The sequence below is a fragment of the Mirounga angustirostris genome, unplaced genomic scaffold (assembly GCF_029215605.1).
Source record: "Mirounga angustirostris isolate CCGP_5_RB_7025 unplaced genomic scaffold, mMirAng1.0.hap1 SCAF_1, whole genome shotgun sequence".
Taxonomy (NCBI): domain Eukaryota; kingdom Metazoa; phylum Chordata; class Mammalia; order Carnivora; family Phocidae; genus Mirounga; species Mirounga angustirostris.
Genome location: NW_026991709.1, coordinates 57,142,992 through 57,169,581, shown reverse-complemented (window position 1 = coordinate 57,169,581; position 26,590 = coordinate 57,142,992). Strand labels below are relative to the sequence as shown.

The 26,590-nt window shown below is 43.4% G+C and overlaps 1 protein-coding gene across 17 annotated transcripts in view; it reads right to left on the bottom strand.

The window, feature by feature from the left end:
• PHLDB2 (pleckstrin homology like domain family B member 2) overlaps positions 1-20,718 on the bottom strand; it is a 107,951-nt gene extending 87,233 nt beyond the window's left edge. For 12 of the 17 annotated variants that reach the window (XM_064588302.1, XM_064588343.1, XM_064588391.1 and 9 more), the window contains exons 1-2: positions 15,758-15,908; positions 1,000-2,348 (exon numbers count right to left, since the gene is read on the bottom strand). In XM_064588302.1, coding sequence (XP_064444372.1) covers positions 1,000-2,348; positions 15,758-15,806 — 1,398 coding nt within the window. In that variant the 5' untranslated portion in view covers positions 15,807-15,908. Of the gene's footprint in view, positions 1-999; positions 2,349-15,757; positions 15,910-20,190; positions 20,341-20,547 lie in introns of those variants that run through there. The other 5 variants (XM_064588558.1, XM_064588642.1, XM_064588688.1 and 2 more) reach the window with 3 other exon arrangements.
• Between the last annotated feature and the right edge of the window lie 5,872 nt (positions 20,719-26,590).

Genomic DNA, 26,590 nt, shown 5'->3' with positions numbered 1-26,590 from the left:
TAAAACTCCAATCAAATTTTGTCCTGGATAGGTGCAAACGGTTTCTGTCCATTTGAATCCAAAGGTTATAATTTTATTATCCTGTGGGGCATTACTCAGCTTGGTATGTGATTCAGAAATCTTATTCCAGTACACTTTCTTTTAGCAATGAAAATACTTTTGATACTCTTATACTTTTGTAGATCAGCTTTATCATCTTGCTGCATCCCTCATCAAGGAACAACTCACCATTAATGAATTAAAATAATCTCTGACCCTGTTCTTCCTAAAAAACACATGGACAAAAAAGTCTATGCTTAAAAGAAAAAAAGAATAAGAATGCAGTAGTTTGTCCTCATTCCTTAATGGGACTCTCAAGAGATGTTTCCTCCTTTCTTACTATTTTCAGTATTTCCCACAATAAGCATAAATCCATTTTCAATAGAAAAAGACAACTCAAAAAACTTTTCTGAATGTGTAGTTGGGTGTCACTATGTACTAGGAGACATCACTGAAAGGCGTATGGGGGTGGTGTATGTGTACCTTGCAGGAAAAAGGTTGAGCAACATTTAGCCGACCTTTCAACTTTCCAGACCACTTGCTCTACCAAAAAGTTTACTGCCTAATTCCCAATGAGTCATGATTTCACCGATTATTCCTATCAGACCACGCACATGCTCATTTGATGGCATCGGTAATATAAATCAGTGTTTACTCACAGTCTTAAAGAAAAGTTTGTAGGACTTATAAGAAATTCAGTAAAATTCACAACTACTTGGTTAGGTTTATCAAGAAGACGCTGCAGAGCAACTTAACATAACACTAGCTACAGGTAGGCCTTCAAGTACCCACACGTGACCAATAATAGGGCACGAGAAAGGGAAGGACAGCAGAATTCTAGAAAGGCACAGCAGTGGCTGGTGCCCTTGGACATCCTACAGGCCCACACATATCCTTGGAGTGCGTCTCCAAGAAGCTGCTCAAGGGAAGAGTGAGGTCAAGTCAGATGAAGAAGATTACCAGTCGCTCCATCTCCTGCTCCCTGAGTCTCTCCTCCCTCTGCCGCCGGTGATAATCCATCAGGTCATCGCGGCCTGAAATGGAGCTGATGCTGCTTTTCCTTTCCCGAAGGATGGGCTGGGGAGTTCCTGAGGCCTGTCTGAGGCTGTCCAAATCTGCATCATCAAACTCGACAGATCCACAAGAGAAGTTCCTCCTGGCGGCAAACACTCTGTCCGGCTCCCCGGGAGGAAACGAGTGACCTGGGCCAGGCCCAGAGTAGGAAGCCCTGTCAAGGTCATCGGAGGTACAGGAGGAGGTGGAGGCCAGAAGCATCTTGCGAGCCACTCGCGGACTGGCAGGGACACTGAGGGTGGAACTGACGTAAGGATGGCCCTCAGACGCTGAGGGTTTATAGGGTAAAGCCCCTGAGCTCAAAGAAGAAAAATTCAGGTAATTGTCATTGTCTATGATGCTATGAGGTAGATCCTTTTCCCCCAGTTTTGTTCGTTTGGAACTGCCCAGAGAGTTTCTGGGAGGCAAACTGAGGGGTGTCAGCTGGTTGTCGGTGGCCCTGTGTAACCTGGGGAGAGAGCGGCTGTAGGCTCCCATGTGACTCAGGCTGCTGCCCGAATACTTCCTAGTTCTTAAACCCATGTTTTCAGATGCCGGCTCCTTGTGTTGGCTCAACTTGGGCTGAAGGGTCAGGTTGTCCTGGATGCTCATTTTCCTGGCTTGCTTTGGGCTTGAAGGCATGCTTGCTGCCCCCGATCTGCTGATGGGAGAGGGGCCCGTGTCACTCAGGGGACTTCCGTTCCACATGGCCAGGAGCGAGCCGGACACCTTCCGGCCTTCCAGCCCCCCGAGAAAGTAGACATTGTCGTGGGATTTATTCCTTGAGCTATATTTGGAGTAGGGAGGCTTCTCTGCGAGCCTCAAGGACCTTTCACTGTCCCGGCCAGTATAATGGTCGAAGTCCCCTCTCCCAAGTGGGTACCCACTGAGGGAGGGGGAAGTGCTGAGTAGAGGGGTGGGCGGTTTCATGGAAATATTTTTGTCAGTCCCATCACAGGAGAACTGCTTGCTTCCCTGGATTTTGGCCAGGGAGGGGCTGCTCCTGACACTGGTTCCCAGAGGGGAAGGGCTTCTCTTAGGAGCCACAGGTTGTGAGAGGGTTAAATAAGAGCCAGAATAGTCTCCATTGGCTTTAAATCTCAGGCTGGAAGAATATTTCTTCGGGCTCAGGCTCTCCATCATGTTTGGGGAATCGTCCTCAAGGGAATTTGCCACCAAGCTTGCCTCTAAGCTACCATTTTGTAAATCGAGCTGCTTCTGCGTGTGGCAATGCTCCGCCATGATCTTGTTGGAATCTGTAAAGGAAAAAAGAGAAAATCTTACTTAGCAAAGAAGATTGAAAAAGAGCAAGGACTTGTCAGCCTACATCTGAACAAATAGCCTTGAAGTCCGACCTGATGTAATTAACAAGCACAAACTCTGTTTTAGTAATAAATCTGGTAAAACTACTGCAAAATGAAGAACCATAAAGAACACTGATCTGGGGGGCACCTGGGTGGCTCAGTCGGTTGAGCGTCTGCCTTCGGCTCAGGTCATGATCCCAGGATCCTGGAATCGAGCCCCACATCAAGCTCCCCGCTCAACGAGGAGTCTGCTTCACTCTCTCCCTCCGCTGCTCCCCCTGCTTGTGCTTTCTCTCTCTCTCTCAAATAAATAAATAAAATCTTAAAAAAAAAAAAAAGAACACTGATCTGGGATGCTTTTTGTACAAAAGAAAAATAACTCAAGAGGCCATGGATGATATTTGAGAAGAACAAATCTCTAACAAAGTACAGGTGAGGTTCGGCCATAAAAGAGACAATTTCCCTTTAGTGTTCCAGTCCTTGGTGGACCACCTGCTTCCTGAGTACCACGCAAACACCCAATGTGGAGATGCAATGCACCCTCCTTTGGATGTCTCTGCTAGAATCATTAACTGCTCAGAAGTCAAGTCCTGCAGAGATAAAATTCACATTCTGGCACACACAGAGAGTTTCACATTAGACACTGATCAGTAACATGAGGGTCAGAAGATGACTCTTTAAAGGGGGCTATGAGAGTTACCTTCTCAAGAAAGATTTCATAAAGCTCATGCACCCATCAGAAAAGGCAGGTAATCGAGGAAACAGAGAAAAGAGGGTTCCCCAAACTACTGCCATCTCAGGGTCAGGAGGCAGTATTTAAAACCTGAAACTGGAGTATCCTTCAAGTTCCAGGCACCCTAAATGAATCATGCTCATCCTTGATCTCACACTCTTGCTTGAATTCCATTAACTTAAGAAAATAAGTTTTAGGTTATGAAAATGTACTTTAAATACAAATTATCTCTGCAAATGAGAAGGCTTATATTTGTAACTGAAAAAAATATGTATTTTGCAGATTATCACCAAAACAAAGACACAGTTTAAACATTCACATTGAACTCATGCAATGCTGAGATGGTCCAACACCTCAGGCTCCTCAGACACTAGGTATTACATCCCTGGTCTCTATATCAACAGAGTCATTCATGGTGAGTAACCAATTTTATGACGGGCTTGCTTCCGTAACTAGGCCACAGGTTTAAGGAAGAGGGGTAGATGTAGTATTTCATCTCATCTCCAGCCTCTTCTGACTCCCATGGACCCACTGGTGAGACACTCAATGAACACTAGTTTTCAATTTCTGTCACAGCCTTCCCCCACTGAGTCCTAGCCAGAGATCGGGGACTTCGCCTTGCATGCTCAGCTTTGCAGATTTCCTGAGCAGATTCAGACAGTAGAGTAGGGAACTGCTTCTTATCCAGGCTGGGGCCAAGAAACAGTCTGGGTGTTTAAATCCTAGTGATGGGCTAAGTACCCATCATCTTGTAAAGTTCAGCTTCCCCCAGTAAGCTCTGCTTTGGGTTCCCTATCCTCCAACCCAAATCCCTGCCCTGGTGGATAAAAAGCATGATTATCTTTTGGAGTAGACCTCAAGAAAAAAAAATGAGATTCTCCTTTAGAACTGCCTCCCAGCTGGAATCTGGTCCTGCAATCTGGCTTTTGTCAGGTCTTTCAATCTTCAGGGACCATGCCATCTCTGCCCCTAAGCCAAATGTCCCTTTCAGCAACTGTTTATGACCACCAGCTATGATCTTTAAAGCAACGCAAGCCTGGTTTGAGACATACGTCCCTCTGCCCCCTTGGAGGACTGAAACCAAGATGACCTCCAGTCATGATCCCCTCTCTTCTCAACTAACTTCATCTCTGTTTGGTCTGCCATGCTCAAATTCCAGCAAACCTTGGCCAATTCCCTCAAGTTAAATATTTTCAAATTGAAGAAACAAGGAAATAAGTGGGCCCTGAGGACATTACAGTGTTATTTATTAAGAGGGGCAAATACCCTAAATGCCTAACAATAGGGAAAAAGTTAAATAAGCTATAATACTTCATATGGGTGAATATTACACACTCATTTAAAATAATTATTTTGAAGTATAATTTCTAGCCTAAAAAGTGCATTCATATAATGTTCAGTAAATTTTAAAAGTCATATATAAATGAGTACAGTTTTCTTATATGTACACCCACCCAAACACACTGATTACACACAGACACTCAGGTCAAAATCCTGGGAGTCATCATTGATATCCCCAATCAATGTCTCCTCTCTCAATCCTATCCCTCATCTATCACTTCCTTCCTCATTTTATCCATCAATAAATCTTATCAACATTGTCCCTAAAACATAGTCTCAATCTGATCATTTCTTGCCATTTCCACCACTACCCCCCTATTATGAACCAATATCTTCTCTTGCTTTGTCTATATGCCTATTCTACACCAAGAACAAGAACAATGGAATGGAAGAAATCATGCCAAAAAGTCAGTAGTGGTTTTATCTGGGTGGAGGTATTACCAGTGATTTTTAATTCACCTCTCATACTAGTTTGTATTTTCCATATTTTATGCACTCTATCTGAGTTGCTTTGACAGTTAAGGGGGGGAAGACAGTGTAAAATACTAGAGTATAATCTGTGGCAATACTTCTCTTTTTAAAAATTTGCATTTATTGGGCGCCTGGGTAGCTCAGATGTGGCAATACTTCTCTTTTTAAAAATTTGCATTTATTGGGCGCCTGGGTAGCTCAGATGGTTGGGCGTCTGTCTTCGGCTCGGGTCATGGTCCCAGGGTCCTGGGATCGAGTCCTGCATCGGGCTCCCTGCTCCTTGGGAGCCTGCCTCTCCCTCTGCCCCTCTCTCTCTCTGTATCTCATGAATAAATAAATAAAATCTTTTATAAAAATAAAAATTTGCATTTATTTTATTTCAGCTTTACTGAGGTATGATTGACAGATAAGATTGCAAGATATTTAAAATGGACATTGTGGTAATTTGATGTAATTTGATGTACATATATGTTGTGAATGGATTCTCACCATCTGGTTAGTTAACACATCCATCACCTCAAACACGTGTGTGTGTGTGAAAGAAAGAGAGAGAGAGAAAGAGAGAACATTCAAGTTGTAAATGAGTTGGTAAAAGGGTACAGACTTTCAGCTACAAGACGGATGTCTGAGGATCTAATATAAAACATGGTGACTACACTGTAGTTGAAAACACTATTGTATAATTGAAATTTGCTAAGAAAGTAGAACTTAAGTGTTCTCAGAAATACTTCATGTTTAAGTTGATTACGTTCTCATGTTTCCTAAGCTTTTGTCCAACTGTGTTGAGCCAGATAATAACTCTTCTAAAAAAGGTTCTTGGTCAGACTAACTTAATATGTAAATATCTGACGACTTTTTTTCCCAACTCTTCTTAATGACTCAGGCAAAATGTTAATTGTGCAAATATACCCATTCCGTACTCTAATCATCTGAAAAACTACAAAATCAAACACAACGCCTCCCCTAATATGAGTAAAGTGAACAAAGCGGTTACAAAAAAATTCCCAGAAGTCTGCTGAACACAGCTTGTACAGTAATATTAGCATCCTCATCTTCTAAAAAATGTAGTTAACAGGATACATACTTGAAGTGGTTCTAATTATTGTATGGAAAAATTTAAAATCCAACAGAAAATTCTAGGTACTTTATTCATTAAATGGTTCATAGGTGCCCACTGTGCATCAGATATTGATTTAGGTATTAGTGGGGCTCGCTAACGTTCCTGACCTCCTCCTCTCAGAAACACAGAGGTGTTGCTCTTGTACACCCCTATGACATTGGGTATGGCTACATCTCTTGCTTTGATCAAGGAACAATGAGAGAAAGTGACATGTCAGTTCCAAGCCGAAACATGAAGAACTGGGGCATGATTCACTCTTTCCAGCCCCCGCCAAGATGACTAGCATGCATCCAAGTTTATGCAGACTTTCTTAGCCTATACCCCTCAGTGAGGACACCATGAAACAGGACCCTTGCCAACCCAAGATTGTCTTAAGCCACTGAGATTTGGGAGTTGTTTGCTACTATGAAGGTGTTAATCTTCCTTAAGTTCTTACCATAAACTAGGCTTTCAGCTGGGCGCTGGGAAGTATGTGGTCATATTCCACTTCCTGCCTTTACACAGCTTACAATCCAAAGGGAAAGACATTCATATGAACAAATGATTGCCATACAGTGTGACACGTGCCTTAATAGAGAACTGACTGACACATAGGTAAAGGGGCATGGAGGGGACTAACCCAGTGAGAGAGTGGGAGTCTGTGGAAATCATAGTGGAAAGAAATGACAATAAAGTTAAGTCCCATTGAAGGAAAGGGAATCTGATGAGTACTATCTAATGGTAGGATAAGGCCACTTCTACACCTAAAATTCTGTGATTTTAAGGGTATAAAGAAATCCCCAAGCCCATTAGACTACTAGCACATGCAGCAAATGTCCTGTCTCTGACAGAATTAACAACAAAAATTGTGTAAGGAAAAAAAAATGGTTATTTTCTTTATTACGGTCCTTTTTGAAAAAAGTCTAGCATGTAAATCTGCTGGGATGAACTGTATTTAATAATCATGCATTTCTCGGGCACCTGAGTGGCTCAGACGGTTAAGCGTCTGCCTTCGGCTCAGGTCATGATCCCAGGGTCCTGGGATCGAGTCCCACATCGGGCTCCCTGCTCCTTGGGAGCCTGCTTCTCCCTCTGCTTCTCTCGCTCTCGCTCGCTCTCTCTCTCTGTCTCTCATGAATAAATAAATAAAATCTTAAAAAAAAATAATCATGCATTTCTCTCTCATAGTGATCGAAATCCTTTCCCATCTCTACCACCATGTAAGATACACCCTCAAGGGTCCCAGCCATTTGCCTACCCTAAGAGTGGTTTGAATTGGAAAGCAATCTTCCAACCATTTAGGATATCTTAGACAAGGCTACAAGAGGAAATCCGTGAGATATTAGAATAGACAAGAAGAGAATTAAAGTCAGTTTGTGGAGAGAATTTGGTTTTAAGATAATGTATACAAAATGGGAAACAGAGCTAAGTTAGAAGAAGAATTCCCACAATGTGCAGAGACAGCAATCCAGAAAGCAAGCCAGAGCACACGTGATTAAGTAGAAGTCAAAAATTAAACGGTGAACCCAAACACTGCATTTTAAATATTTACTCCGTTAACAGCACAGAGTTGAAGGGCTTAACACCTCATGTCAAAAAATGGATATTTAGAAGTTTAATTTTCTTAAAGAGTATAGTTTTTCTGTTTTCTCCTAATAAAATTGGTCAGGTCACTATGTATAAAGCAAATAAATTCTATTTTGGTGTGAAAAAAGTTTAATTTTTGACTCAGCCATATAAGATAATGATGTCATTTTAGATGATGAAATATATTACTATATTTGAACTTGTTTGCAGTTGCAAATGTTACTTAATCACCCAAATAAAATACTAACAAATTCTCTTCCCTCTTCATTTGGGCAAATAAAACGAGAGAGTATCAAACTCCTACTGGTTTCTTACTACCTTATAGGATGGTAACACTTGATACCCTCACACATGCTTTTCTAAAAATCAAAAAGTATAATTACCGAAGCAGTTTGGTTGGCCAAACAAAATGCAATACCAAAATATTGCAACGTAGTAGTTGCTGAAAGATCGGCTTTACAGACTCCAGGGAAGAGACAAGCAGGACATTTGCAAAGAAGCCACATCTGAGAAACATGTAACATTACTCCCCCATATGTACATACTTGTAGGGGAAATTTAAGCATGATTTGGACATACGGACATTCCAGAGAATATTTGAAGGAATATTCATGTTTGATACCCCAGTTTTTCAGTTCAAACTCACTGGGTCTCTTAAAGATATGTAAAAGGCTGTACATGTAAAAATTTATCATCAAATACAAATATGGAACTGACTCATTTTCCTGAAGCTTAGTTCACCCGCCCTAGCTGAGTGCATCCGTATACCTGTCTCAACTTGATATCTCTTAATCCCACCAACCAATTCAACTCAAAAGGTAAAGAATCAGCTGGTGCCCTTGCTGACCCCAGGAGTGACAATCATGGCATGATGCCTTTCTCCTTTCCTACTTCCAGAATATTCTTTTCATTGCAGGTGAGATCACACAAGTGGAGTCTAAGAAATGGGGGAAAGCACAAGAGAATGGAGAATGGTAACCAGTACGTACTTTGAAGGAAGATGAAAGGGTGAGCAAGCAGGCGGAAGGGTGGAAAACACAGTTGGAAGAGTCTGGGTTTAATGAGGAAATGAGGGAAGGAGTGTTGGGATGGGAACACTGCAGATAGAATGCATCAGAGACTGCAGCTGAGTTTAAGATGAGGAAGAGCTAGGATGGTGCAGGTAAAAGGAAGGTGTTGCCAAAGCGGCAAAGGAGAGGGAGGGCAGTAGTGGGGGGAGATCTGCGTTAACATGTGTAAGAGGGGAGGCAGACAAGGATGACTCCGTTTCCAGCCTGGCTTCTGGGTCTACACTGGTGTGTTTATTTTGGGTTTCCTACACATCTTATGTAAACAAAAAGAAGTCTCAGGGAAATTATAAAACGACTGCATTGTTATTATGGAAGCAAAAGAGTCCCGAGGGCTTGAGCAACTCCGTTGTATTACATGCGTATCCACAGAATGGGCGTGGAGAAGGGGAGAAGTCATCTGGTGCCCATCTGAGAGAAAAGACAACACCGGGAAGTCTAAACAGGAAAGAAGTTAATGTGTGCTGAAATGTTTGGGCTTACTTTCCAATCCATAAATTTAATCCCCCCAGAGCTCTTGTTATTTTATCACCTGAAATGTACATCAGCTCACTGTCAATTAGAAAATGCCAGAAGTCATGAAGAGATCTCTGGAAGATTGCACAGAAACTCACAGCGCTTTTTCCCTAGAGAAGAAAATTACTTGAAAAACTATCTCGAGGATCATGTTGATGAGTTTCTTTGTAACTCCTTTCCTCTTTGAACCACAGTTCTGGCATCTGTTTTAAAAGAGTTCTCCAGCACTCCGTACACTCAGTAACAACACAACAAAGCTGATCCCATTCAAACTGTGTCACCAACAGGGAATTTACAGCACTGCAGTGGCCTGAGATGTAGGGATCTTGGTTTCAAGATGCTGAAAACACACCCAGAGAGGAAAGTTTTATGAAACAAATTAACGCAAAGCGTGTGTTATGTTGTATTGCACTGTGCTGCATTGCGTTATGTTGTGTTAAGGGAGAAGGACTTACAGTCTGGCCCATACAAATGCAGTTATCCAGAAACCCCAAAAGAGTTTGGAGGAGTCCTAAACTATATGATGCATTACTTGTCATTTGACCTTGCCATGCACCGACACTTCTTAGGGTCACCCAGAACAGAGGGGATTAATCAGAGGAGGACTGGCGGAGCACAGCAGGTGATGGGAGAGGGGAGACTGTTTCATACAGCTGGGAAGAGGTGAGGATGTAGATTACAGAAGCCAACTCAGAAAAAAATAATACCCTCCAAGATCAGGAGGGTATCGGTTAAAATTTCCACTTCATAAAAAAGTTTGAGTCTCCACTGTGCCCTACAGGGGCCCTTGGAGCTGAGGGGCTGGCTCTGGGCGCTTTTGCTGTCCCAGACGGTGGCTGACGCTGGTGTTCAGAGCTCTCCCAGAACACTGGTGGTCCAGGGGCTGGTCTCTTTCAGCGCTGATGTCTACAATATGGCGAGGTTATAAATAAAGCACGCACTGATGACACGTAATTGAATTCAGACACCAGCTTAGAGCAGTCCCTCAAAAGCAGTGCCATTCTTTACAGGAATTCTGGGGAGGAGGGGTATTCCTGTGGCAGCAGATGGGGCCTGAGGGGGAGCTTTTAGAGGACAAAAAGGGAAAACCAGGAAATCTATTTCAGCCTCAAACCCCAAGCTTAAGAATGGAGAACAATGGATACAATTCCATTGTACAATACCATACTAATCCCAACAAGAAAACATGATGAGGGGGGCAGGGGGGAGGGCTAACAAGAAGCTTCGCGGGAATAACCACTTCCTTCTCTAGCCATATTTTCATTTCAGGACTCCAAAAGCAGCCATTTCCCCCATCCTCTGTTATCCAAACATCATCCTCATTGAAACCTTCAGTCCTCTAGGCTCTCCCTTTCACAAACATCCCCTCCTTTTGCACAAATATTTCCTTTCATCACTAAATCCTCCTCAGCCTCCTCCATCTCTGCAAACAAGCCTCACCTCTCCACCCAGCCCTACACCCACTGGCAAACACCTCCTCCCGGCAACTATCCCCAGATCCTGCCTCCTCCACAGATCACCTCCCACACACAGTTTCTGCAAGCATCCCTAAATGATCGCCTCAACACTCATCTCCTCATCTCCCACTCACTCATCCCGCTTCCTAAACTCTGTTCCTTTAAACTCTTGCTCCTCACTCGAGGTTTTCTATCCCAGTGCAGAGAAGAAAACCACTTCTGTTAGTAGACCTGTACCATTCTTGTTCTTTTTGCAAATAAAGACAGCAGTCAATGGATTCCCACTCCTCTTCCCTTGCACCATGCTCTTTGTCATTTAAAGGTCTGCCTATTTTGGGGCACCTGGGTGGCTCAGTCGGTTAAGCGTCTGCCTTCGGCTCAGGTCATGTGGGATCGAGACCCGCGTCGGGCTCTCTGCTAGGCGGGGAATCTGCTTCTCCCTCTGCCCCTTATCCCGCTCTTGTGCTCTCTCTCTCTCAGATAAATAGATAAAATCTTAAAAAAAAAAAAAAAAAGATCTGCCTATTTGAACAAAATCATTAGTATCCATTAGACGCATGTACATAGGTTGATAATCTCCAAGGAGGATATTTCCATCTCTCCATAAGATCCAAAAAAAAAGAAATTGCACAGGAATAAATGTATCTGAAAGGCAGAGGAAGAAGGCTGTTTTGTCCTTGCAGATGGAACCTATTCACAGGTGGTTGTAAATCTTACTGTGGGCAGTCACGCACACACACCCTCACAGACAGACGCATGCTACCCACATGCCCACGGCAGCCTGAAATGCACGAAGGCTTTCCATGACTGCCAGAGGAGGCTCTCCAGAACCCAGGTAACTCAGGGCATCCTTGCAACTGGCCGGCTGTCGGGGTGACCCACGGCCGGGCTGGGGAGAGAGGTGAGGACCAATGGCTGACATGACTTTTCAGGACACCGATCACACAGTGTCTCTCTTGGTTTGCTTTGGTTTTGCTACATTATATTCTGGAGTCACCTAAGCAAAGAGGTCAGGGAAACCATTAAAGAAAGAACAGAAGCATCAAATACCCCTACAGGGAGGACAGAGCACAGATGGGAGTGGTGAGCGATGGGGGATAAGGAGGACATTTAATGCAGAGGGAAGAAGTGAGGCGGAAAGTTATAGAGTTCCAGCTCCCTCCTATCACAATAAAGGAGTCTATCCCCACATTACCGATCCCCTCTGTCATCTCTCACTGTACCAAGTCTAAGCTCTGTCCAAAAAATAACTCAAAGTTTCCTAAAAGTAATCACAACCAACAGCAATAGCTGTACTTCAAATGAGGGTCTTTATCTCCTGTATCACAGGCTACTTTTAAATAAGTCTAGAGCGTTATATAGGAATAAAAATCTTAGAGGACTTCAACGAAGAGGGTAAAACACCAAGTATGGGGATTTAAAAAAAATTTGTGCTAGTCCCTTGAATAAGACTTGTTTGTATGAACTTTGAAATATTCTTTAGACTCTCCAAGGAATTTGGCGTCATGTTTCCTGTGATAGCTCTCTCCAGCCAGTGAGGAAGGCAGGCTGGAGGGAGACCACAAAGCAGAAACAACGTCAAAACACATAAGGGCCATTCAAATTCCATTCCCACCAACAAAATTCCTGACTCATACCTAAATCCTCAAGATGTGACTTTTGTCAATTAGACTCACATTGGTGTTTATGCCATTATTAAAGTAGCTTTAGCAATATTTTAAAAAAGAGACAATATTAATCCAACAAGCACGTACATACATATATTATAAATTAAGTTCAACCCAGTGACATGGTAGGAAAGGTCTCAAATTAAAAACATGCTGTCTCTGATTATAGAAAATATGAGACCGAGGGAATATAATAAACACCACAGAGATGCTATCACTTAAATCTAGAATATAGGAAAGCCTACCAAACAATAACAACAACAACAAAAACCAACAGTATCTTCAACCAGCATATGGCAAGGAAAAAAAAAAAAGAACAAGAAAGAGAGGAAGCTGTTTTGGATTAAAAGAGACTCGGGAGACATACCGATTAAACGTAATGCATTGGCCTTCTTTGGATCTTGTTTTGAACAGTCCAATTATTTAAAAAATTTTATGAGACAATCGGAGAATCTGAACATTGACTGGAAAATAGATGATATTGTAAATGCTATTTTTTTAGGTGTACTAATGATATAGTTATTTTTTAAAAAAAACCCTACTCTTAGAGTTACATTTTAAATTATTTATGAATGAAATAGTACAGTGTTTAAAATCTGCTTTATAATAATCCATGTTTTAGGGGGAAGAAGTAAGGTCTACAGATGAAACAAGATTAGGATCACATAAGAAGGTACATGAGATTTCACTATTATTCTGTTAAATTTTGTGTATGCTTAAAATTTTTCCATAATAAAATATTTAAAAGGTAAGATGTATGCATTTTGAAAATCAATACAAATAAATTACATGAATATATACTGACTTAAAAATTATACTGGTTCACTTTATAAAGCATGATGGGGTCATATCAGTGGCTCCTAGCTTATTTTTTTAAGCATGAAATACTAAACCTCTATCATATTGAATTAAGCTCCTAAAAGCTAATTTTTTTAAGTACATGGGGGAAATTTGAAAAAAAAAAATGCATTGTCCAGATTGCAAGTATCAGGCAGTTATATTCAAAATACTTGCAAGATAATGCTAGTGCGATAACTAAATTTCACCACTATGTGTGCCCAAAGAAAAACCATCTCTTCGAAAGTTAAAACGTTTCTTTTTGGAGTATTCACAAAAATTGCCAAACTTGTTATATCTTGAAGAATGTGAGCCTCAAAAAAACTTTAACACATACACACACACACACACACACACAAACGCACGTGCACCTTATATATTTATGCTAAGAGAGACTGACATGCTTTGTAGATAAATTAGGTTACTTCTTCTTTGAAAGTGAGTTATAGGAAATTATAGACTCATATTTTCAGGGTTCTTTATAGAATCCTAAAACAGTTTCAGCTCAAGATGAAGATTCCTGAAATTTCCCCCCGAAATCCAATGTTTCCAGATGTTTGTTATTTCTGATCATTGGTATAATTCATCCCTGGGTGAGGTGATTCTTACTATGGACCTGGAAGACTCCTCCTCTGTTACGTGACCACCACAGTGAAGATAAAGCCAGAGAAGTGGGGGAGTCAGGAGGTAGCTAAGCTGGGGGTCATGACTGTGTGTGCATGCACCTTCCTTCAGATCCCCTTCCCGAAGCAGAGGGTCCTCCAGGAAAAAGCATCCCTCAACTCAAGGCCAATTTCAAGCAAGAAAAATACTGACCTTAGGATCACATGGGGATAAAGATGCTCTCTTTTGGTCCTGAAACCTCCACTAGGGCCTTGAATTGGAAGCTGAGAGTCTATGGGACCAAACTCTGATCTTTCCACCACCCTGTCCACATTCCAGTCTACTGATCAAAATACACTCTCTTAAGAGTCATCTTTTAATCTTCCAAAGTAACCTCCCCTAAACCTCAAAACACTACGTTCCCCGTTCTCTTACCCAAAATTTATGAACTGGAAATAGAGCATAAGTAGGCTCAGGAGAGATGAAGCAAACACAAGGTAACCACAACTTCCATAGTCGTGTTTTCCCCTTCAACTCAAAAATTGGGCAGATGGATTTCAAAAATGCCATAAAGTAAACCAAACAAAACAGTCATGACACCATCTCCTCATTACTTAATGGCTGATTATGCAGAGTGGGTATTGGAAAACACTGCTGCCTACCTTTAGACCACTTATTGCTTGGAAGGGAAAGATAAAGGATTTGAATCACCAGCAGAGATCCATAATCAACGAACTAAATTCAATTTAATAAATGCTGTTGTTTATAACTCTGGCCAAAAGACCGAATAAAGGAAATGGTTTCATTAGGAGGTTATTTTTATTGTAACGGCCAAACCAGTACAAAGAACACCGGACAGGCTGCCAGGAGTATGAGTCAGGAGACCCATCCTAGTCCTGGTTCTGCCAAAATCACCAACAGAAGTAGGAGCTGGAGTAAGTCACTTCGCCTGTCTTCACCTTGTCTTAGCAGAGGCTTCCCGTATTTAAAATGCTAAGGGTGAACTGGATATTCTTTCCGCTCGAACCTTCTGGACTCCCAGAGATAGTGGTTCAATAACCCAGGAGTGCCAGTTATACAATGCAGGAAATGGAAATGACCACAGAACAGAAACATGTTTTAGTGATAAGGTGGCAGCTACCTAATTGGGAAAAGTCTGCACCGGCGCTGCTGCCCATGACATTGCAAGGGCATGGTAAATTGTTTCAGCATAGCATAGTGCGAAAAGGGCCCGGTCAGAGGTATGGGTATTTGATTCAGCATGATGTATAAGAAATATTTGCTCTGCATTCCCATGGCTTGCCATTTCCTTAATAAATCTTAAGCTGTTTTCGAAAACCTACTTCTGCGATGACGTAAGCAGTGTGGCAGCCAGACATCACTTCCCAGTCTCCTCTGAGTATCTCTTGGCTATGAAGCACTACTCAGGCTGGGTCTGAACTGGTCAAAAGAACGCAGGAGCAGACTTTCCTTTGCTTTTAACTGTCCTTGTTTTAGCAGTATAGTGGTCAAGAAATGCATCTAGGAAAAATCTCGCTATTCCGTATGCTAATTCCACAAGCGTACCACCATCTGGAGGAGTCACATACAATGTGCAAACCAAGTATTCTAAGATGATCAACACTAACTTCTGCTGAACTCCAGATTTAGCAGCAAGTCTTAGAAAAGGCTGACCCTGCTTGAGGTAACGATATTAAATATTGGCATGCACAAACTTTTCCTTCCCCTTAATTTGTAAAGGAAGAAAAAGCAGTTCGTCTAATAAATCAACTTCCACACACTAAACAAATATCTCTTGTAAAAAAACCTCTCAAAAACTTTTCCATGTAACTTAGCTTGCTACTCTAGATCTTACTTATCTGTTTCTTTGTATAGCAAGCTTCTCCAATCCCTGGCTTTCCCACCTCATCTCAAGAAAATGATTTTTAAACCTGGGTTTCTTTTCTATTATTGACCACTAGCTGCTATAGATAACAAACTTACCTTTAAAGCAGATACAGCACAAAGCTTCTTTTCCACATGTAAGAAACATCCCTAAATATCATGAAAACAACTGTGTGTAAATTAACCCCTAGAAGATTCAAATCCTGTGTGACAGAGACAAGTTCTCGTTTAACTCTTTATCCTGAAGGGATCTGACAACCTGAGCTACCATATTTGGTCTGATTCACTTTCAAAAGGCAAGGGTCACATTACTCAAATGCCAATAAATATTTCCAGCTGACAGTTATTTTAAAAAACAAAACAAAGCCAACTCATGTCTTCGCCTCCCATCTTCTGGAAAAAAAAAAAGTAAAAAGGAGGATTATGGGAAGGCTGCTACCATTCTTTAGTGTGGCACCTGCAGGGAGCAGACCCCTCAAAAAAGTCATCACTTTCAAATCATTTCTAAAGGTGCACCCGTTGGCTAGCTCTCAAAATGATGAGAACTTACCTCAGCACAGTTCAGAGTTCTGACCTCTACCAAGAAAGGCATACAAAAAAAGTCTTCTCTATGCCCAAACCTCCAAGACTTGAGGACTGTAACTACTGTGGCAGGACCACTTAGTACAGAGAACTAGAATCCGTAATCACAGGCCTAATGGCTAAACACAGAAATGTAAATGGAAGCGTACATATGTTTGTCATTGATCAGGCCATATGGACATGACTCTTCTGATAATTCAAAACTCACTGCAATAACCCCTTTCTATAAACACAGCCATTCACAAATGCCCTGCTTTTTAAACTCTCTTAGGAAATTAACAATAGCTTTATACTACTATAATGTTCTTCCCCATTAGGGAAACAGACAGAATGGTAGAGACTGGGGTATAAGAAAGTACAATGGCGCAGGAGTTAGAAGATTTGACTTGCAGGTCCTGCGCTATCCAGGCAAGTGAGTGCATCATGGGCAAAGGAGTCAGAGAAGAGGATTTCCTTTTATTCCCAGGATTGTTTTGTCTTACTTGCCCAAAGGATAGCCGAGCTCCAAACCCAAGTCCTATGCAATCACAGCTATCGTAGATAGCCATTCATCAGCTTGTGAATTTCCCCCACAGTTGCCACCATGTGTGCTCATTTCCTTATATTCCAGGTGTCTTTTAAACCCCATACTCAGGAGGCCTCTCTCATTTCCCTTCTGTCCAAGACAACTCTATCCATTCATGTACTCTTAACCCATAAGGCAGGGAGGGACGGAAAATCTCAAATGTTCTGTTTTGTACCTGGATTCAAAAGCAGCATCTGCTATGTTTGTGGAACCATCTGTTGCCCACTTTGCCGTGGGAAGGATGGTGTAGGCATCAGACGTGGAGTGTCACAGGTCACACAACGGAATGAGCTCCTTCTTCGGGCAGGCACACCCAGGCATATGCCCCACTGTCACCATGGCTAATGATACTCTTCCCAGTCACAGGGCTTATTTATTTTCTCATGGAGAATGGTACCTCTAAACTCTCAGAAAGGGTCAGGTCCAGTTTTTTCTTTCCTTTTTTTTTTTTTTTTTTTAAATTACAGTGGCTTGAATATCAATTTCTAAAATCTCTAATTCTGGGTTATACCTAGAACTACATCTGCCACAAACTCACTTGAGACCTTATGAGTCACTAATCTCTGGGGCATCTCTGTTTTCATATCTATAAAATAAGAAGGTTGAACTTGGTGATCTCTGAGGCTCCCTTGTGCTCTAACTCTCCCAAATTCTGAAATTTTTAAGTGAACTCAGGGTTGTCAATGAACTCAAGTTCCTTCACATCTTTGGTATATTAAAGACTCTTAATGCCAAGGGCAAAAGAATCTGGTGCTGAAAAAAAGGCTTCTGTGACATGGTCTCTTTGTGTTTAACTAGAACACAACTGGTTTCTTGAGGATACAAATTAGACTAAGATCCTTAATCTTATTAACATATGCCCACGAGGTAATACTCTAGTATTTTAGAGTATTATTCTAGAGCAATTTTCTAGATTTAGGGTCTGAAGAATTCTTTGAGTGTGTTCTGTGTCTTGTAGCATATTACACAGCAGCTGAGGCCTCGACCCACTAGACGCAGCCCAGTTGGCAGGTGGGGCTGTTCCCTACCTCCAGCTGGAACTGCCAAAAATGTCTCCATACATTGGCCAATAACCGCCCCCCCGGTGGGGGGGGGGGCGGCAAAATCTCCCCCCATCCTCAATTGAGAACCACTGCTATAATGGGTATCAGAGCTTGAAAATACTGCACATCACTTAAAAGTTGTTTTTGTTTCACATGGGTGATATTTACACTGTTAATAAGTAAAGTACACCAAGACCTAATAGATTTATAAAGCACACGTATTCTACTTGAAAGAAGTACAAAGCACCGCCGTTACAAATCATTCATAACAGGACTCCCTGCTAAGGGTTGAGAATTAGCACACAAAGTCATAACCTCATCTGCTCTTTTCACAGGATCTTCTCCAGTATACGCTCCAGAATCAACTCTTGCTTACAAAATGGGGCTTTTAAGAGAAGAAGGAAAACCAGTGGTTGCTTTAATCACTTTGGCTTTTTCTCCCCTCTCCTGTGCAAAAGCCTGGAAATAAGATGTTTCTGAAAAGGTTGCTAATGAGTTCTGGCTTTGGTCTAGATTCTTTAAGATAGGGGTTAGCAAACTCTTAGCTCAATTTCCCTAGTATCTTTCCTCCACCATTTCAAACAGGGATCCAAGACACACCCCCTACGGTCAGTCGTCAGCCCAAAGAACCGCAGCTACCAGCCGCGTGAGACAGACTGAAGCCCCTGCAAACTGCAATGATCACTCCTCTTAACCAAACATCTCATTTTCCTACTGGTCAGAAAGGCTGAGATTTGCAAACCTCCAGGTCTCCAGAGGTGAAGTCTACACTAGTCAATGAAGAGCAGAAATTCAACGCTCCCTGGCTTTTAAAGGACATGCCCGTTATAAACATTTTCAGGACTTTACAGTTTCTTAAGTACATATAACGTTTGCGTTTCCACATTAAAAATGTAAGGTGAAAAAGAAACACTTTTAAAGAACTAAGTGCAGGATATGAAAAGGGCATCGTGAATAGACACAACTGTTACTTTTCCAAGAACTCAGCTCTTTATTCAAACAAATATTTACACAATTGAGGGCAATGGTACCAGGGGTATAGCCCTTCTGTTAAAACAATGGGCAGCTCTAGAGGTTTATTTATCCCAAATCCAACTACTCTGTTGCTATCCTACCAGGAAGCAGGAATTCAAGTGCTCTCAGGGCAAAAGTTTAACCCTCTGAAACTGAACTTCACTTAGATCTCTCCCAGCTGAACTCAGATAATGTCAGAATCTCAGGGACATAACTCAAACGCCTAAATTAAGCCACACTAGGAAGCTTAAAGTAACACTCCCATACTTGAAAATAAGTATCTGCAACTAACACATTTCTAGAATGAAGGGAAATATGGCTGACAAATACTTATACTGAAAGGAATCCACATTTGTATGCCTCGTTTCCTAGTTCCTAGTTTGGCAGTGACTAGTCGCGCATTCTAGAATCTTGAAAGCTACTTCAGAGCTGCACAAGGAAGACTTCTAGGGATCAGGGCAGGGCCAACCGAGAGTATTTCCAACCCCGGGCAAGTCTACCAACTTAAAAGGCTGCGGGCACGGTTCCCTCTTTTACGTGAAAGGTAGATGCGCAGGCTCTGGAAGCCGGGTCGACTTCAGAAGCTCTTTCAAACAGGACACCTCAACCCTGGAAGGGACAGCCTGTCAGCCTTTTAATTTCCTGACGGTGGCGGGAGTTAGCCAGGTCCTCCGCGCTTCAGTTAGGTGATGACTGCCAGCGCTAAGTTATTGAATGTACCAGCAAACATTTCAGCTGCGCCTCCGCCCTGCCGGACGCGGGTTGAAACAGGGGTTCAGAACATTCCCAACGCCTGCAGCCTCTATCTCTAGGGGTACAGAGACCGCCATACCCCAAACTCCGGGCGGGGAGGGATCCAAAGCCAAATCGGAATCTGAGATTCTGCGCGGCTCAAACTTGCGAGCCCCACTCTTGAAACAGTAGAATCAGAAGCGCAGCTAGCCAGATACTTGGGGGTAGAAAGGGGTCTTCTCTGAATCCCGCGCCCCCCACCATCCAGCAGCAGACCTTCACTTGCCTCCGCCCATCGCGACAAAGCAGCTCTCCACCGCAGATCCCAATCCCTCTCTCCTTGGTCATCCCAGAGTTCTGGGCAAAAGTTGCCTCCAGTCCCCCCAGATCCCGCCTGTTCCCTACAATCGCTTTGTGAGTCTCTCCTACCCCGACACTCCCTCCCCAGGATCCTCGCCAGCAAGGTCCAGCCACCCCCTGGGGTTCAGGCCCCCCCAAAGCTGCGCGGCCAGGGTTCCGCTAACCCCAGCCCGGGCTTTTGTCCCTAGAGCCTGCAAGAGAAGCCAAGCAACTCCGCGTCCCCGGCACCCACTCACCGTCTCATCTTTCCTTGAGCCGCGGCTCTCCACCGGCCCCGCCGTCCTCTCGCCTGGCCCTGGCCCCCGCCCTCCCACCCTCCCTCCGGCCCCCGAACCCCGGCCCCCTGCCCCCTGCCCGGCCCAGCCGCAGCTCCAGCCGCAGCCGTCCGGCCACTCCGGACTCGCCGAGCGCAGTCAGCGCGCCCCTCCTGGGCCCGGGCGGCCTCTGCCTCCTCTCCGCCCCCAGCCCTCCGCCGCGCAACCGGCGGCGACCAAGTCGGCGCGGGGGAGGCAGCGCCCCAGGGGAGCGGCCCGGACGCCCCTAGACGGCGCGGTGCCCCCCTCTCCCGGCCGGCCCCCGCCCCCCCCCCTCACCTGGCGCGTCGGCGCGGCTGGGTCACCGCGGCCAGGGCGGGAGGGCGCGCTCGGTGCTCCACGGCCCGAGGTGCGGTCCCCCTCCGGCCGCGGTGGTGGGCTCCGCGCTCCTGGGTCCCGTGCCCCGGCCCCTGCGCTACCACCGCGGCGGGCACGCCGGGCCTGGGGGCAGTAAGTCGGTGAGCCGCCCAGCTCACCGGCCGTTTGCAGTTGGGGCTTTTACTGCCGCTGGAGGAGTCCGGCTGCTCTCCCCATCACCCGGCGCCGGTTCTCAAAGCTGCCTTTACAGCAGGGCACTAGAGACGTTTGTGGCAGGCTTCTTTCTTTCCTTCCCTCCTTCCTTCCTTCCTCTCTTTCTCCTTCTCTTTCTCTCTTTCTTTCTTCTTTTCTTTTCTTTCTTTTTTTACGAACTGGAAGAAGGGCGGGAGGGTACACGTCCTCCGGTGATGATTTCCTCACCCGTTGTGAAGTTTCTACTGGGAAACTCCAGGTGACCACACCTCACCTGCTCCCGACAGTTCGCCCGCGGGCAGGTACCTGATGCGTCAGAGAAGCAGCTTTGTAAAATCACTGGGGAATGGCCTCAGCGAACGGCTGAGGATTCGGAACTAACTCATTCTGACTTCCTTTCTGTCATTTCTTTTGAAAGTTTCTCTATTTTCCAACATTATTTTTCCGAGTTGCTGCAACCAATGGAAACAATGCTGGTGTGAATGTCCTCCAAAGGATGCTTCCGAGGCAGGCAACGAAGCGGACCCACACCCGGCCGCAGTGCCTCTGGGCACGCGGGAATGTGAACCTACGCGGAGTTCTGAGCCCATCTCTGGGGTTACAAAGATGAAGGCCCTCAGCCTCCAAGGAACCCGCAGCAACAAGGAAGAGCTCACCGTGAACTGCGAACTCTTTAACATATGCTCAGTATGGCTTTGAGGAAGTTGTTTTAGCCCCCAGTGACATTTTCTTCATCTATGAGTGTAGTAATAATGATACTGATGATGGAAGTCGGTTAATAAGCTTTTGGATAACGTAGGCAAGGGACCTGTCACCGTAAGTGGCCCTAGTAGTCATTCAACAAATGGCTTATTTCATGCGCTTTTCATTTGTGCAGGTAAAAGCCTGGTTTCTAATTTCAGGGAGAGGCTCATCTGTGAACTGCTTGGTGTTTTATATGACTTTTTTTTTCTTTCCTTTCTTGGCTCTTTGCCCCGCAGAAACATACAGGGGCCAATCCGAAGGTTAAGTGCTCCAGCAGATCTCTCTTCTCCCACATCATCAATTTTCTCCCTCTATGGGATCATCTCCATCAACATAAAATCATGTTATTTGTCCCATCTTGAAAACAAAAAACTCCCTCTTGAATCCACTTCCCCCGCCAGCCACTTGTCCTTGTTTTCCTGCTCAGCTACAGTGAAATGCCTTCAAAGATGTGTTAAGAAAAGCTGTCTCCAGGTTCTGTCTATCCTCATATTTACTCCAATCAGGCTTTTGCTTCGACCATGTCACTGGTACTCTTCTTATTGAGATCAAACTCCTGAGTCAAAAGGTTTCTCAGTCTTTACCTCACTTGAACTATCAGCAGTAAGGAACAGCTGATCATTTTCTCCTCCTGGAAATGAGTTTGACTTCCACAACATCTTATTTTCATGGTTTTGTTCCTAACTTTTGCTCCTTGTCGGTCTCCTTTGCTGGTCCCTTTTCTTCTCCCAGCCTCTGAGCATGGAGTGAGTGCCCAGGGTTCAGACTTTGGTTCTCTTGTCTATCCACACTCACTCCCTTGGTGATCTCATGGCATTAACTACCACCTATATGGTAATGACTCCCAAATCTTACCCCCAGCCAGGCCATCTCCCCTGAACTGGAGGCTTCAGGCAACTGCCCACTTGGATGCTTACAGGGCTCCTCCCACTTACAATTCCAACCTTGAAATCCTGAAAGTCCTCCCTCTATCTCCCAACAACCCTGTCCCAGATGAAGTCTGACTCATATCAGGCCTAAAACCTTGGTGTCATCCTTGACCTTTCTATTTCTCTTGCATTTTAAATCCAATCCATCAGGAGATCTTTTGGCTCTACTTTCACAGTAAGTCCAAAATTCAACTACTTACCACCTCCACTGTTATCACCACCCCGGTCTAATCTACCATCATGTCTTCACTTGGATTACCCTTGCCCTGCTTCTACTTTTGCCCCCCTGTGGGCTCTTCTCAACACAGCAGCCACAGCAATCCCTTTAAATATTAAGGCAGCTCATATTACTCCTATCCTCAAAACCCTGCAGTGGTCCCCATCTCAGTTAGAAGAAAAACCAAAGTCCATAGAATGACCCAGAAGGACAATACATAATCTGCCATTCTCTGACCTCAGCTCCGACTTCCCTCACTTCACTCACTTAGCTCCTGCCACCAGGGCCTCCTCAATATTACTGGACTGGATTCCTAGACAGGTATGCTTCCAGCTCAGGGCCTTTATGCTAGCTGGCCTCTCTGTCTGGCATTGTCCCCTCCCCCAAGGATCGTGCTCCCTCACTCCCTCACTTCCTTCCAGACCCTGCTCAAATGTCACCGTGTTCCTCAGGCCTACCCTGACTACTCTATGTAAAATTAAACATACCTTCTTCATACCAGTAGGCTTTTTTTATTATTTTATTGACAGTTTTTACCTCCCAGAAAATTATAAAATGTACTTTTAGCATTATACTTATTGTCTAATTCTCCTCACTAGAATGTAAATTCTGTGCAGCCAGGGATTTCTGTCTGTTCTCTCCAGTGATACATCCCTGATGCCCCTAGAATGATGCCCAGCATGTAGTATGAACAATAGCTTTGACCCAGAGCACTATGGTTGCAAACATTTCCTTGCCCAGGACAATGCCACTTGACCAGACAGACATTTTAGAGACAGTTGTTCTCCCCCAAGGGGTCTGAAGAGAATGTCTACCAATACACCACACCTAGAATGACCATAATTAACAATATGCTTATCTGAGAAAAAATAGCTAATGTTCATTCAGAGCAACATTGCTGTATATACCAAGCACTCTTCCAAATATATTACAGTGTGTGTTAGTTTAATCCTATAACAGCCCTAGCAGGTAAGTACTATTATTACTAACAACCCTCTAAGGTAGTAAAAAAAAATGAGGTAGCATAAAGGCCCTCAGCTGGAAGCATACCTGTCTAGGAATCCAGTCCAGTAATATTGAGGAGGCCCTGATGGCAGGAGCTAAGTGAGTGAAGTGAGGGAAGTCGGAGCTGAGGTCAGAGAATGGGAGTAATAATAATAAGCATTATTATTACTCCCATTTCATGACTGAAAAAAAATGAGGCACAGAGGAGTTAATGGACACTCAGTTAATAAGTTGGTAGAATCGGAATTTTAACACAGGCAGGATGGTTTTAGAGTCCATGTTCTTAAATACTCCCCTCTACCTCTTCTTTAAGTAAGAATGATATATCAGGGGAAGTTTCTGGATAAAGATTAATTCATAATCACAAGACAAAAAAGTGATCCTCGTTGGCCTCCATCACTGCCTTGTTTTATTTGTTGACATTTTGGTCTCTTTTACTTTGGCCAAGCTCCTTAAAGGCTAGAGGGATCATTTTATTCATATTTGTGTGAACCATCCTCCAAGACTCGATACTACTCGATACTTGATACTTGGAAGGGGCTCAAAGAGGATTCGTTCAATGTGACTTTTTTTTTTTAAGATTCTATTTATTTATTTGACAGAGAGAGACACAGCGAGAGAGAGAGCGAGCACAAGTAGGGGGAGTGGGAGAGGGAAAAGCAGTCTTCCCGCAGAGCGGGGAGCCCGATGTGGAACTCGATCCCAGGACCCCAGGACCATGATCTGAGCCGAAGGCAGACGCTTAAAGACTGAGCCACCCAGGCGCCCTCAATGTGACTTTTTAAAGTAACTAAAGCCACCAGCGCTTCCCACTCCTGCTACATTGGTGTGGTTTTCAGCAGCTTGCATAATGCCACAGGGGCCTGGAGCTGAAGAGGTCCCCATGAAGCTGCAAAGCTTAAACTAAATGTTAAATGCAGACCCCAGGCATCTTCAAATGTGGAGAAGGCACTCAAAATGTAACACCTGTTATTATGTAATAATTATTACTACCAGAATTTCTTTTTAGTTATGATGATATTTTTTTTTAAAACTGAAAGAACAAAAGAAAGGAGCTCTTTCCTTTTACTTTTTCCATTTCCTGGGTCCTTTACAACAAAGTCCCCTCTTTAATCCCAGACCAGAGCCACACCTCACTCTCTCTGCCGTTTCCTCTTGTCCACTAGGATATTGGGCTGTAAACTACCCAGCAGAACTTCTTTCCAGGTCCCCCTTCCCTAGATCTGTAGTGGTTGCAATCCCTGATCTTACTTTGCTGTATCCTCCCCTCAGGTAGGGAAAGGAGAAATGTTGCACAAAGTGATATTATAAGTTACTTATGGATCTTAGGTCCATTTGGACTTAATTTTGCTATGGTACTCTCTCATTAACAAAGACCAGTTGGACTTGATTAACTCATGTCTTGAATCTGCCCATCTCTGCTTCTCTCTGTCGTGATAGCCTAACACATGTTTGTAGCTATTTACTTGGGCCATCCTCAACCCCAGTCCAATTATTTGTACTGATGTTCTCCTTAATAATATGCCTATATAAAGAATCAAGAAGTTTTTATTTGCAGAGTGCAGTGGAAAGATCACTGATCTTGGGAGTCAGACAGACCTGAGTTTAAACCCTGACTCAGCCCCATTGGAATGTGTTATTTACTTTCATTGAGAAATTTCTTTCCTGAAAAATGAGACTAATAACACCCAACTCATATTTTAATGAATGAATGTGATCAGGGCACCATGCTTTCCACAGGAGACAGGTAGCACACGGGGAGCATTTGAAAGTGTAGTTGTTTTTTCTTTTTTAAAAAATAAAAATGGTCTATATTTAAGGTATACAACATGATGATTTGATGGACATACAAATAGTGAAAGGATTACTACAGGCAAACTAACAAACATATCTTCTCACAGTTACCTTATTTGTGGGGGTGGTAAGAACACCCAAAATCTACCCTTATCAATTGTCTAATATTCAATACAATATTATTAACTATAGGCATCATGCTGTACCTTCGATCTCTAGACTTATTTATACTTTAACTCCATCCTCTTTGACCAACATCTCCCCATTTTCCCCACCTCCCTGCCCCTGGTTATCACCTTTCTGCTCTCTGCTTCTATGTAATCAACTCTTTTTAGATTCCACATATAAGTGAGATAATGCAATTGTTTTCTTTCTGTGTCTGGTGTATTTCACTTAGCATAAAGTCCTGACCAAAAGAGAAGTTTCCAACCACACTTGCCTTCTCTCGTGGAAGGAACTGTTGTCAATGACATCGAGCATTTTGTTTGTACTATCCTATGTAAGTTGAGTTCCCCATCATAAACTCATTTTAGAATTTAGTACTAGGATAAATTTTCTCTCTTTTAAAAAGTCAATGTTCTTTCATTTCTTAGAAAAGGTGTTTCATCTATTTTCACAGTGGATTTGCAGTCGTTGTTAAGGAGAACTATGTAAACCCGTGTTTCCCTTTGTATCCTGGTTGCCAGGAAGCTTAAAGTCATTAAATGATTGTACCATGGAAATAAAGATTCTGCTTCCTACTACTTTTTTTTTTTTACATCTTTGATGTATTTTTATTCCAATAACCTTACTGGATATTTGGATTTTACTCTGTGTTCTCAAATATGTATTTAAATATATAAAGTATACATAACACATTAACCCTTCAAATTAACGCCATAAAATTAACCAAAGCTAAAGTGGAAATTTATCCCTGTGTATGGCTTTATGTTCAAACTATTAAGATTGCTTCTCTAATTTTGAGAATAATCTAAATACATGTGGAACATCTGATTAATTTCTGCATCAGATGTTCTCTTTCAGCCCTGCCCCCAACCTTGTCTGTGAGTTTATACTGGAATCAGGCAGGAAAACGATGCTGGGTGTGGGTGTGCGTGTGCGTGTGTGTGTGTGTGTGTGCGAG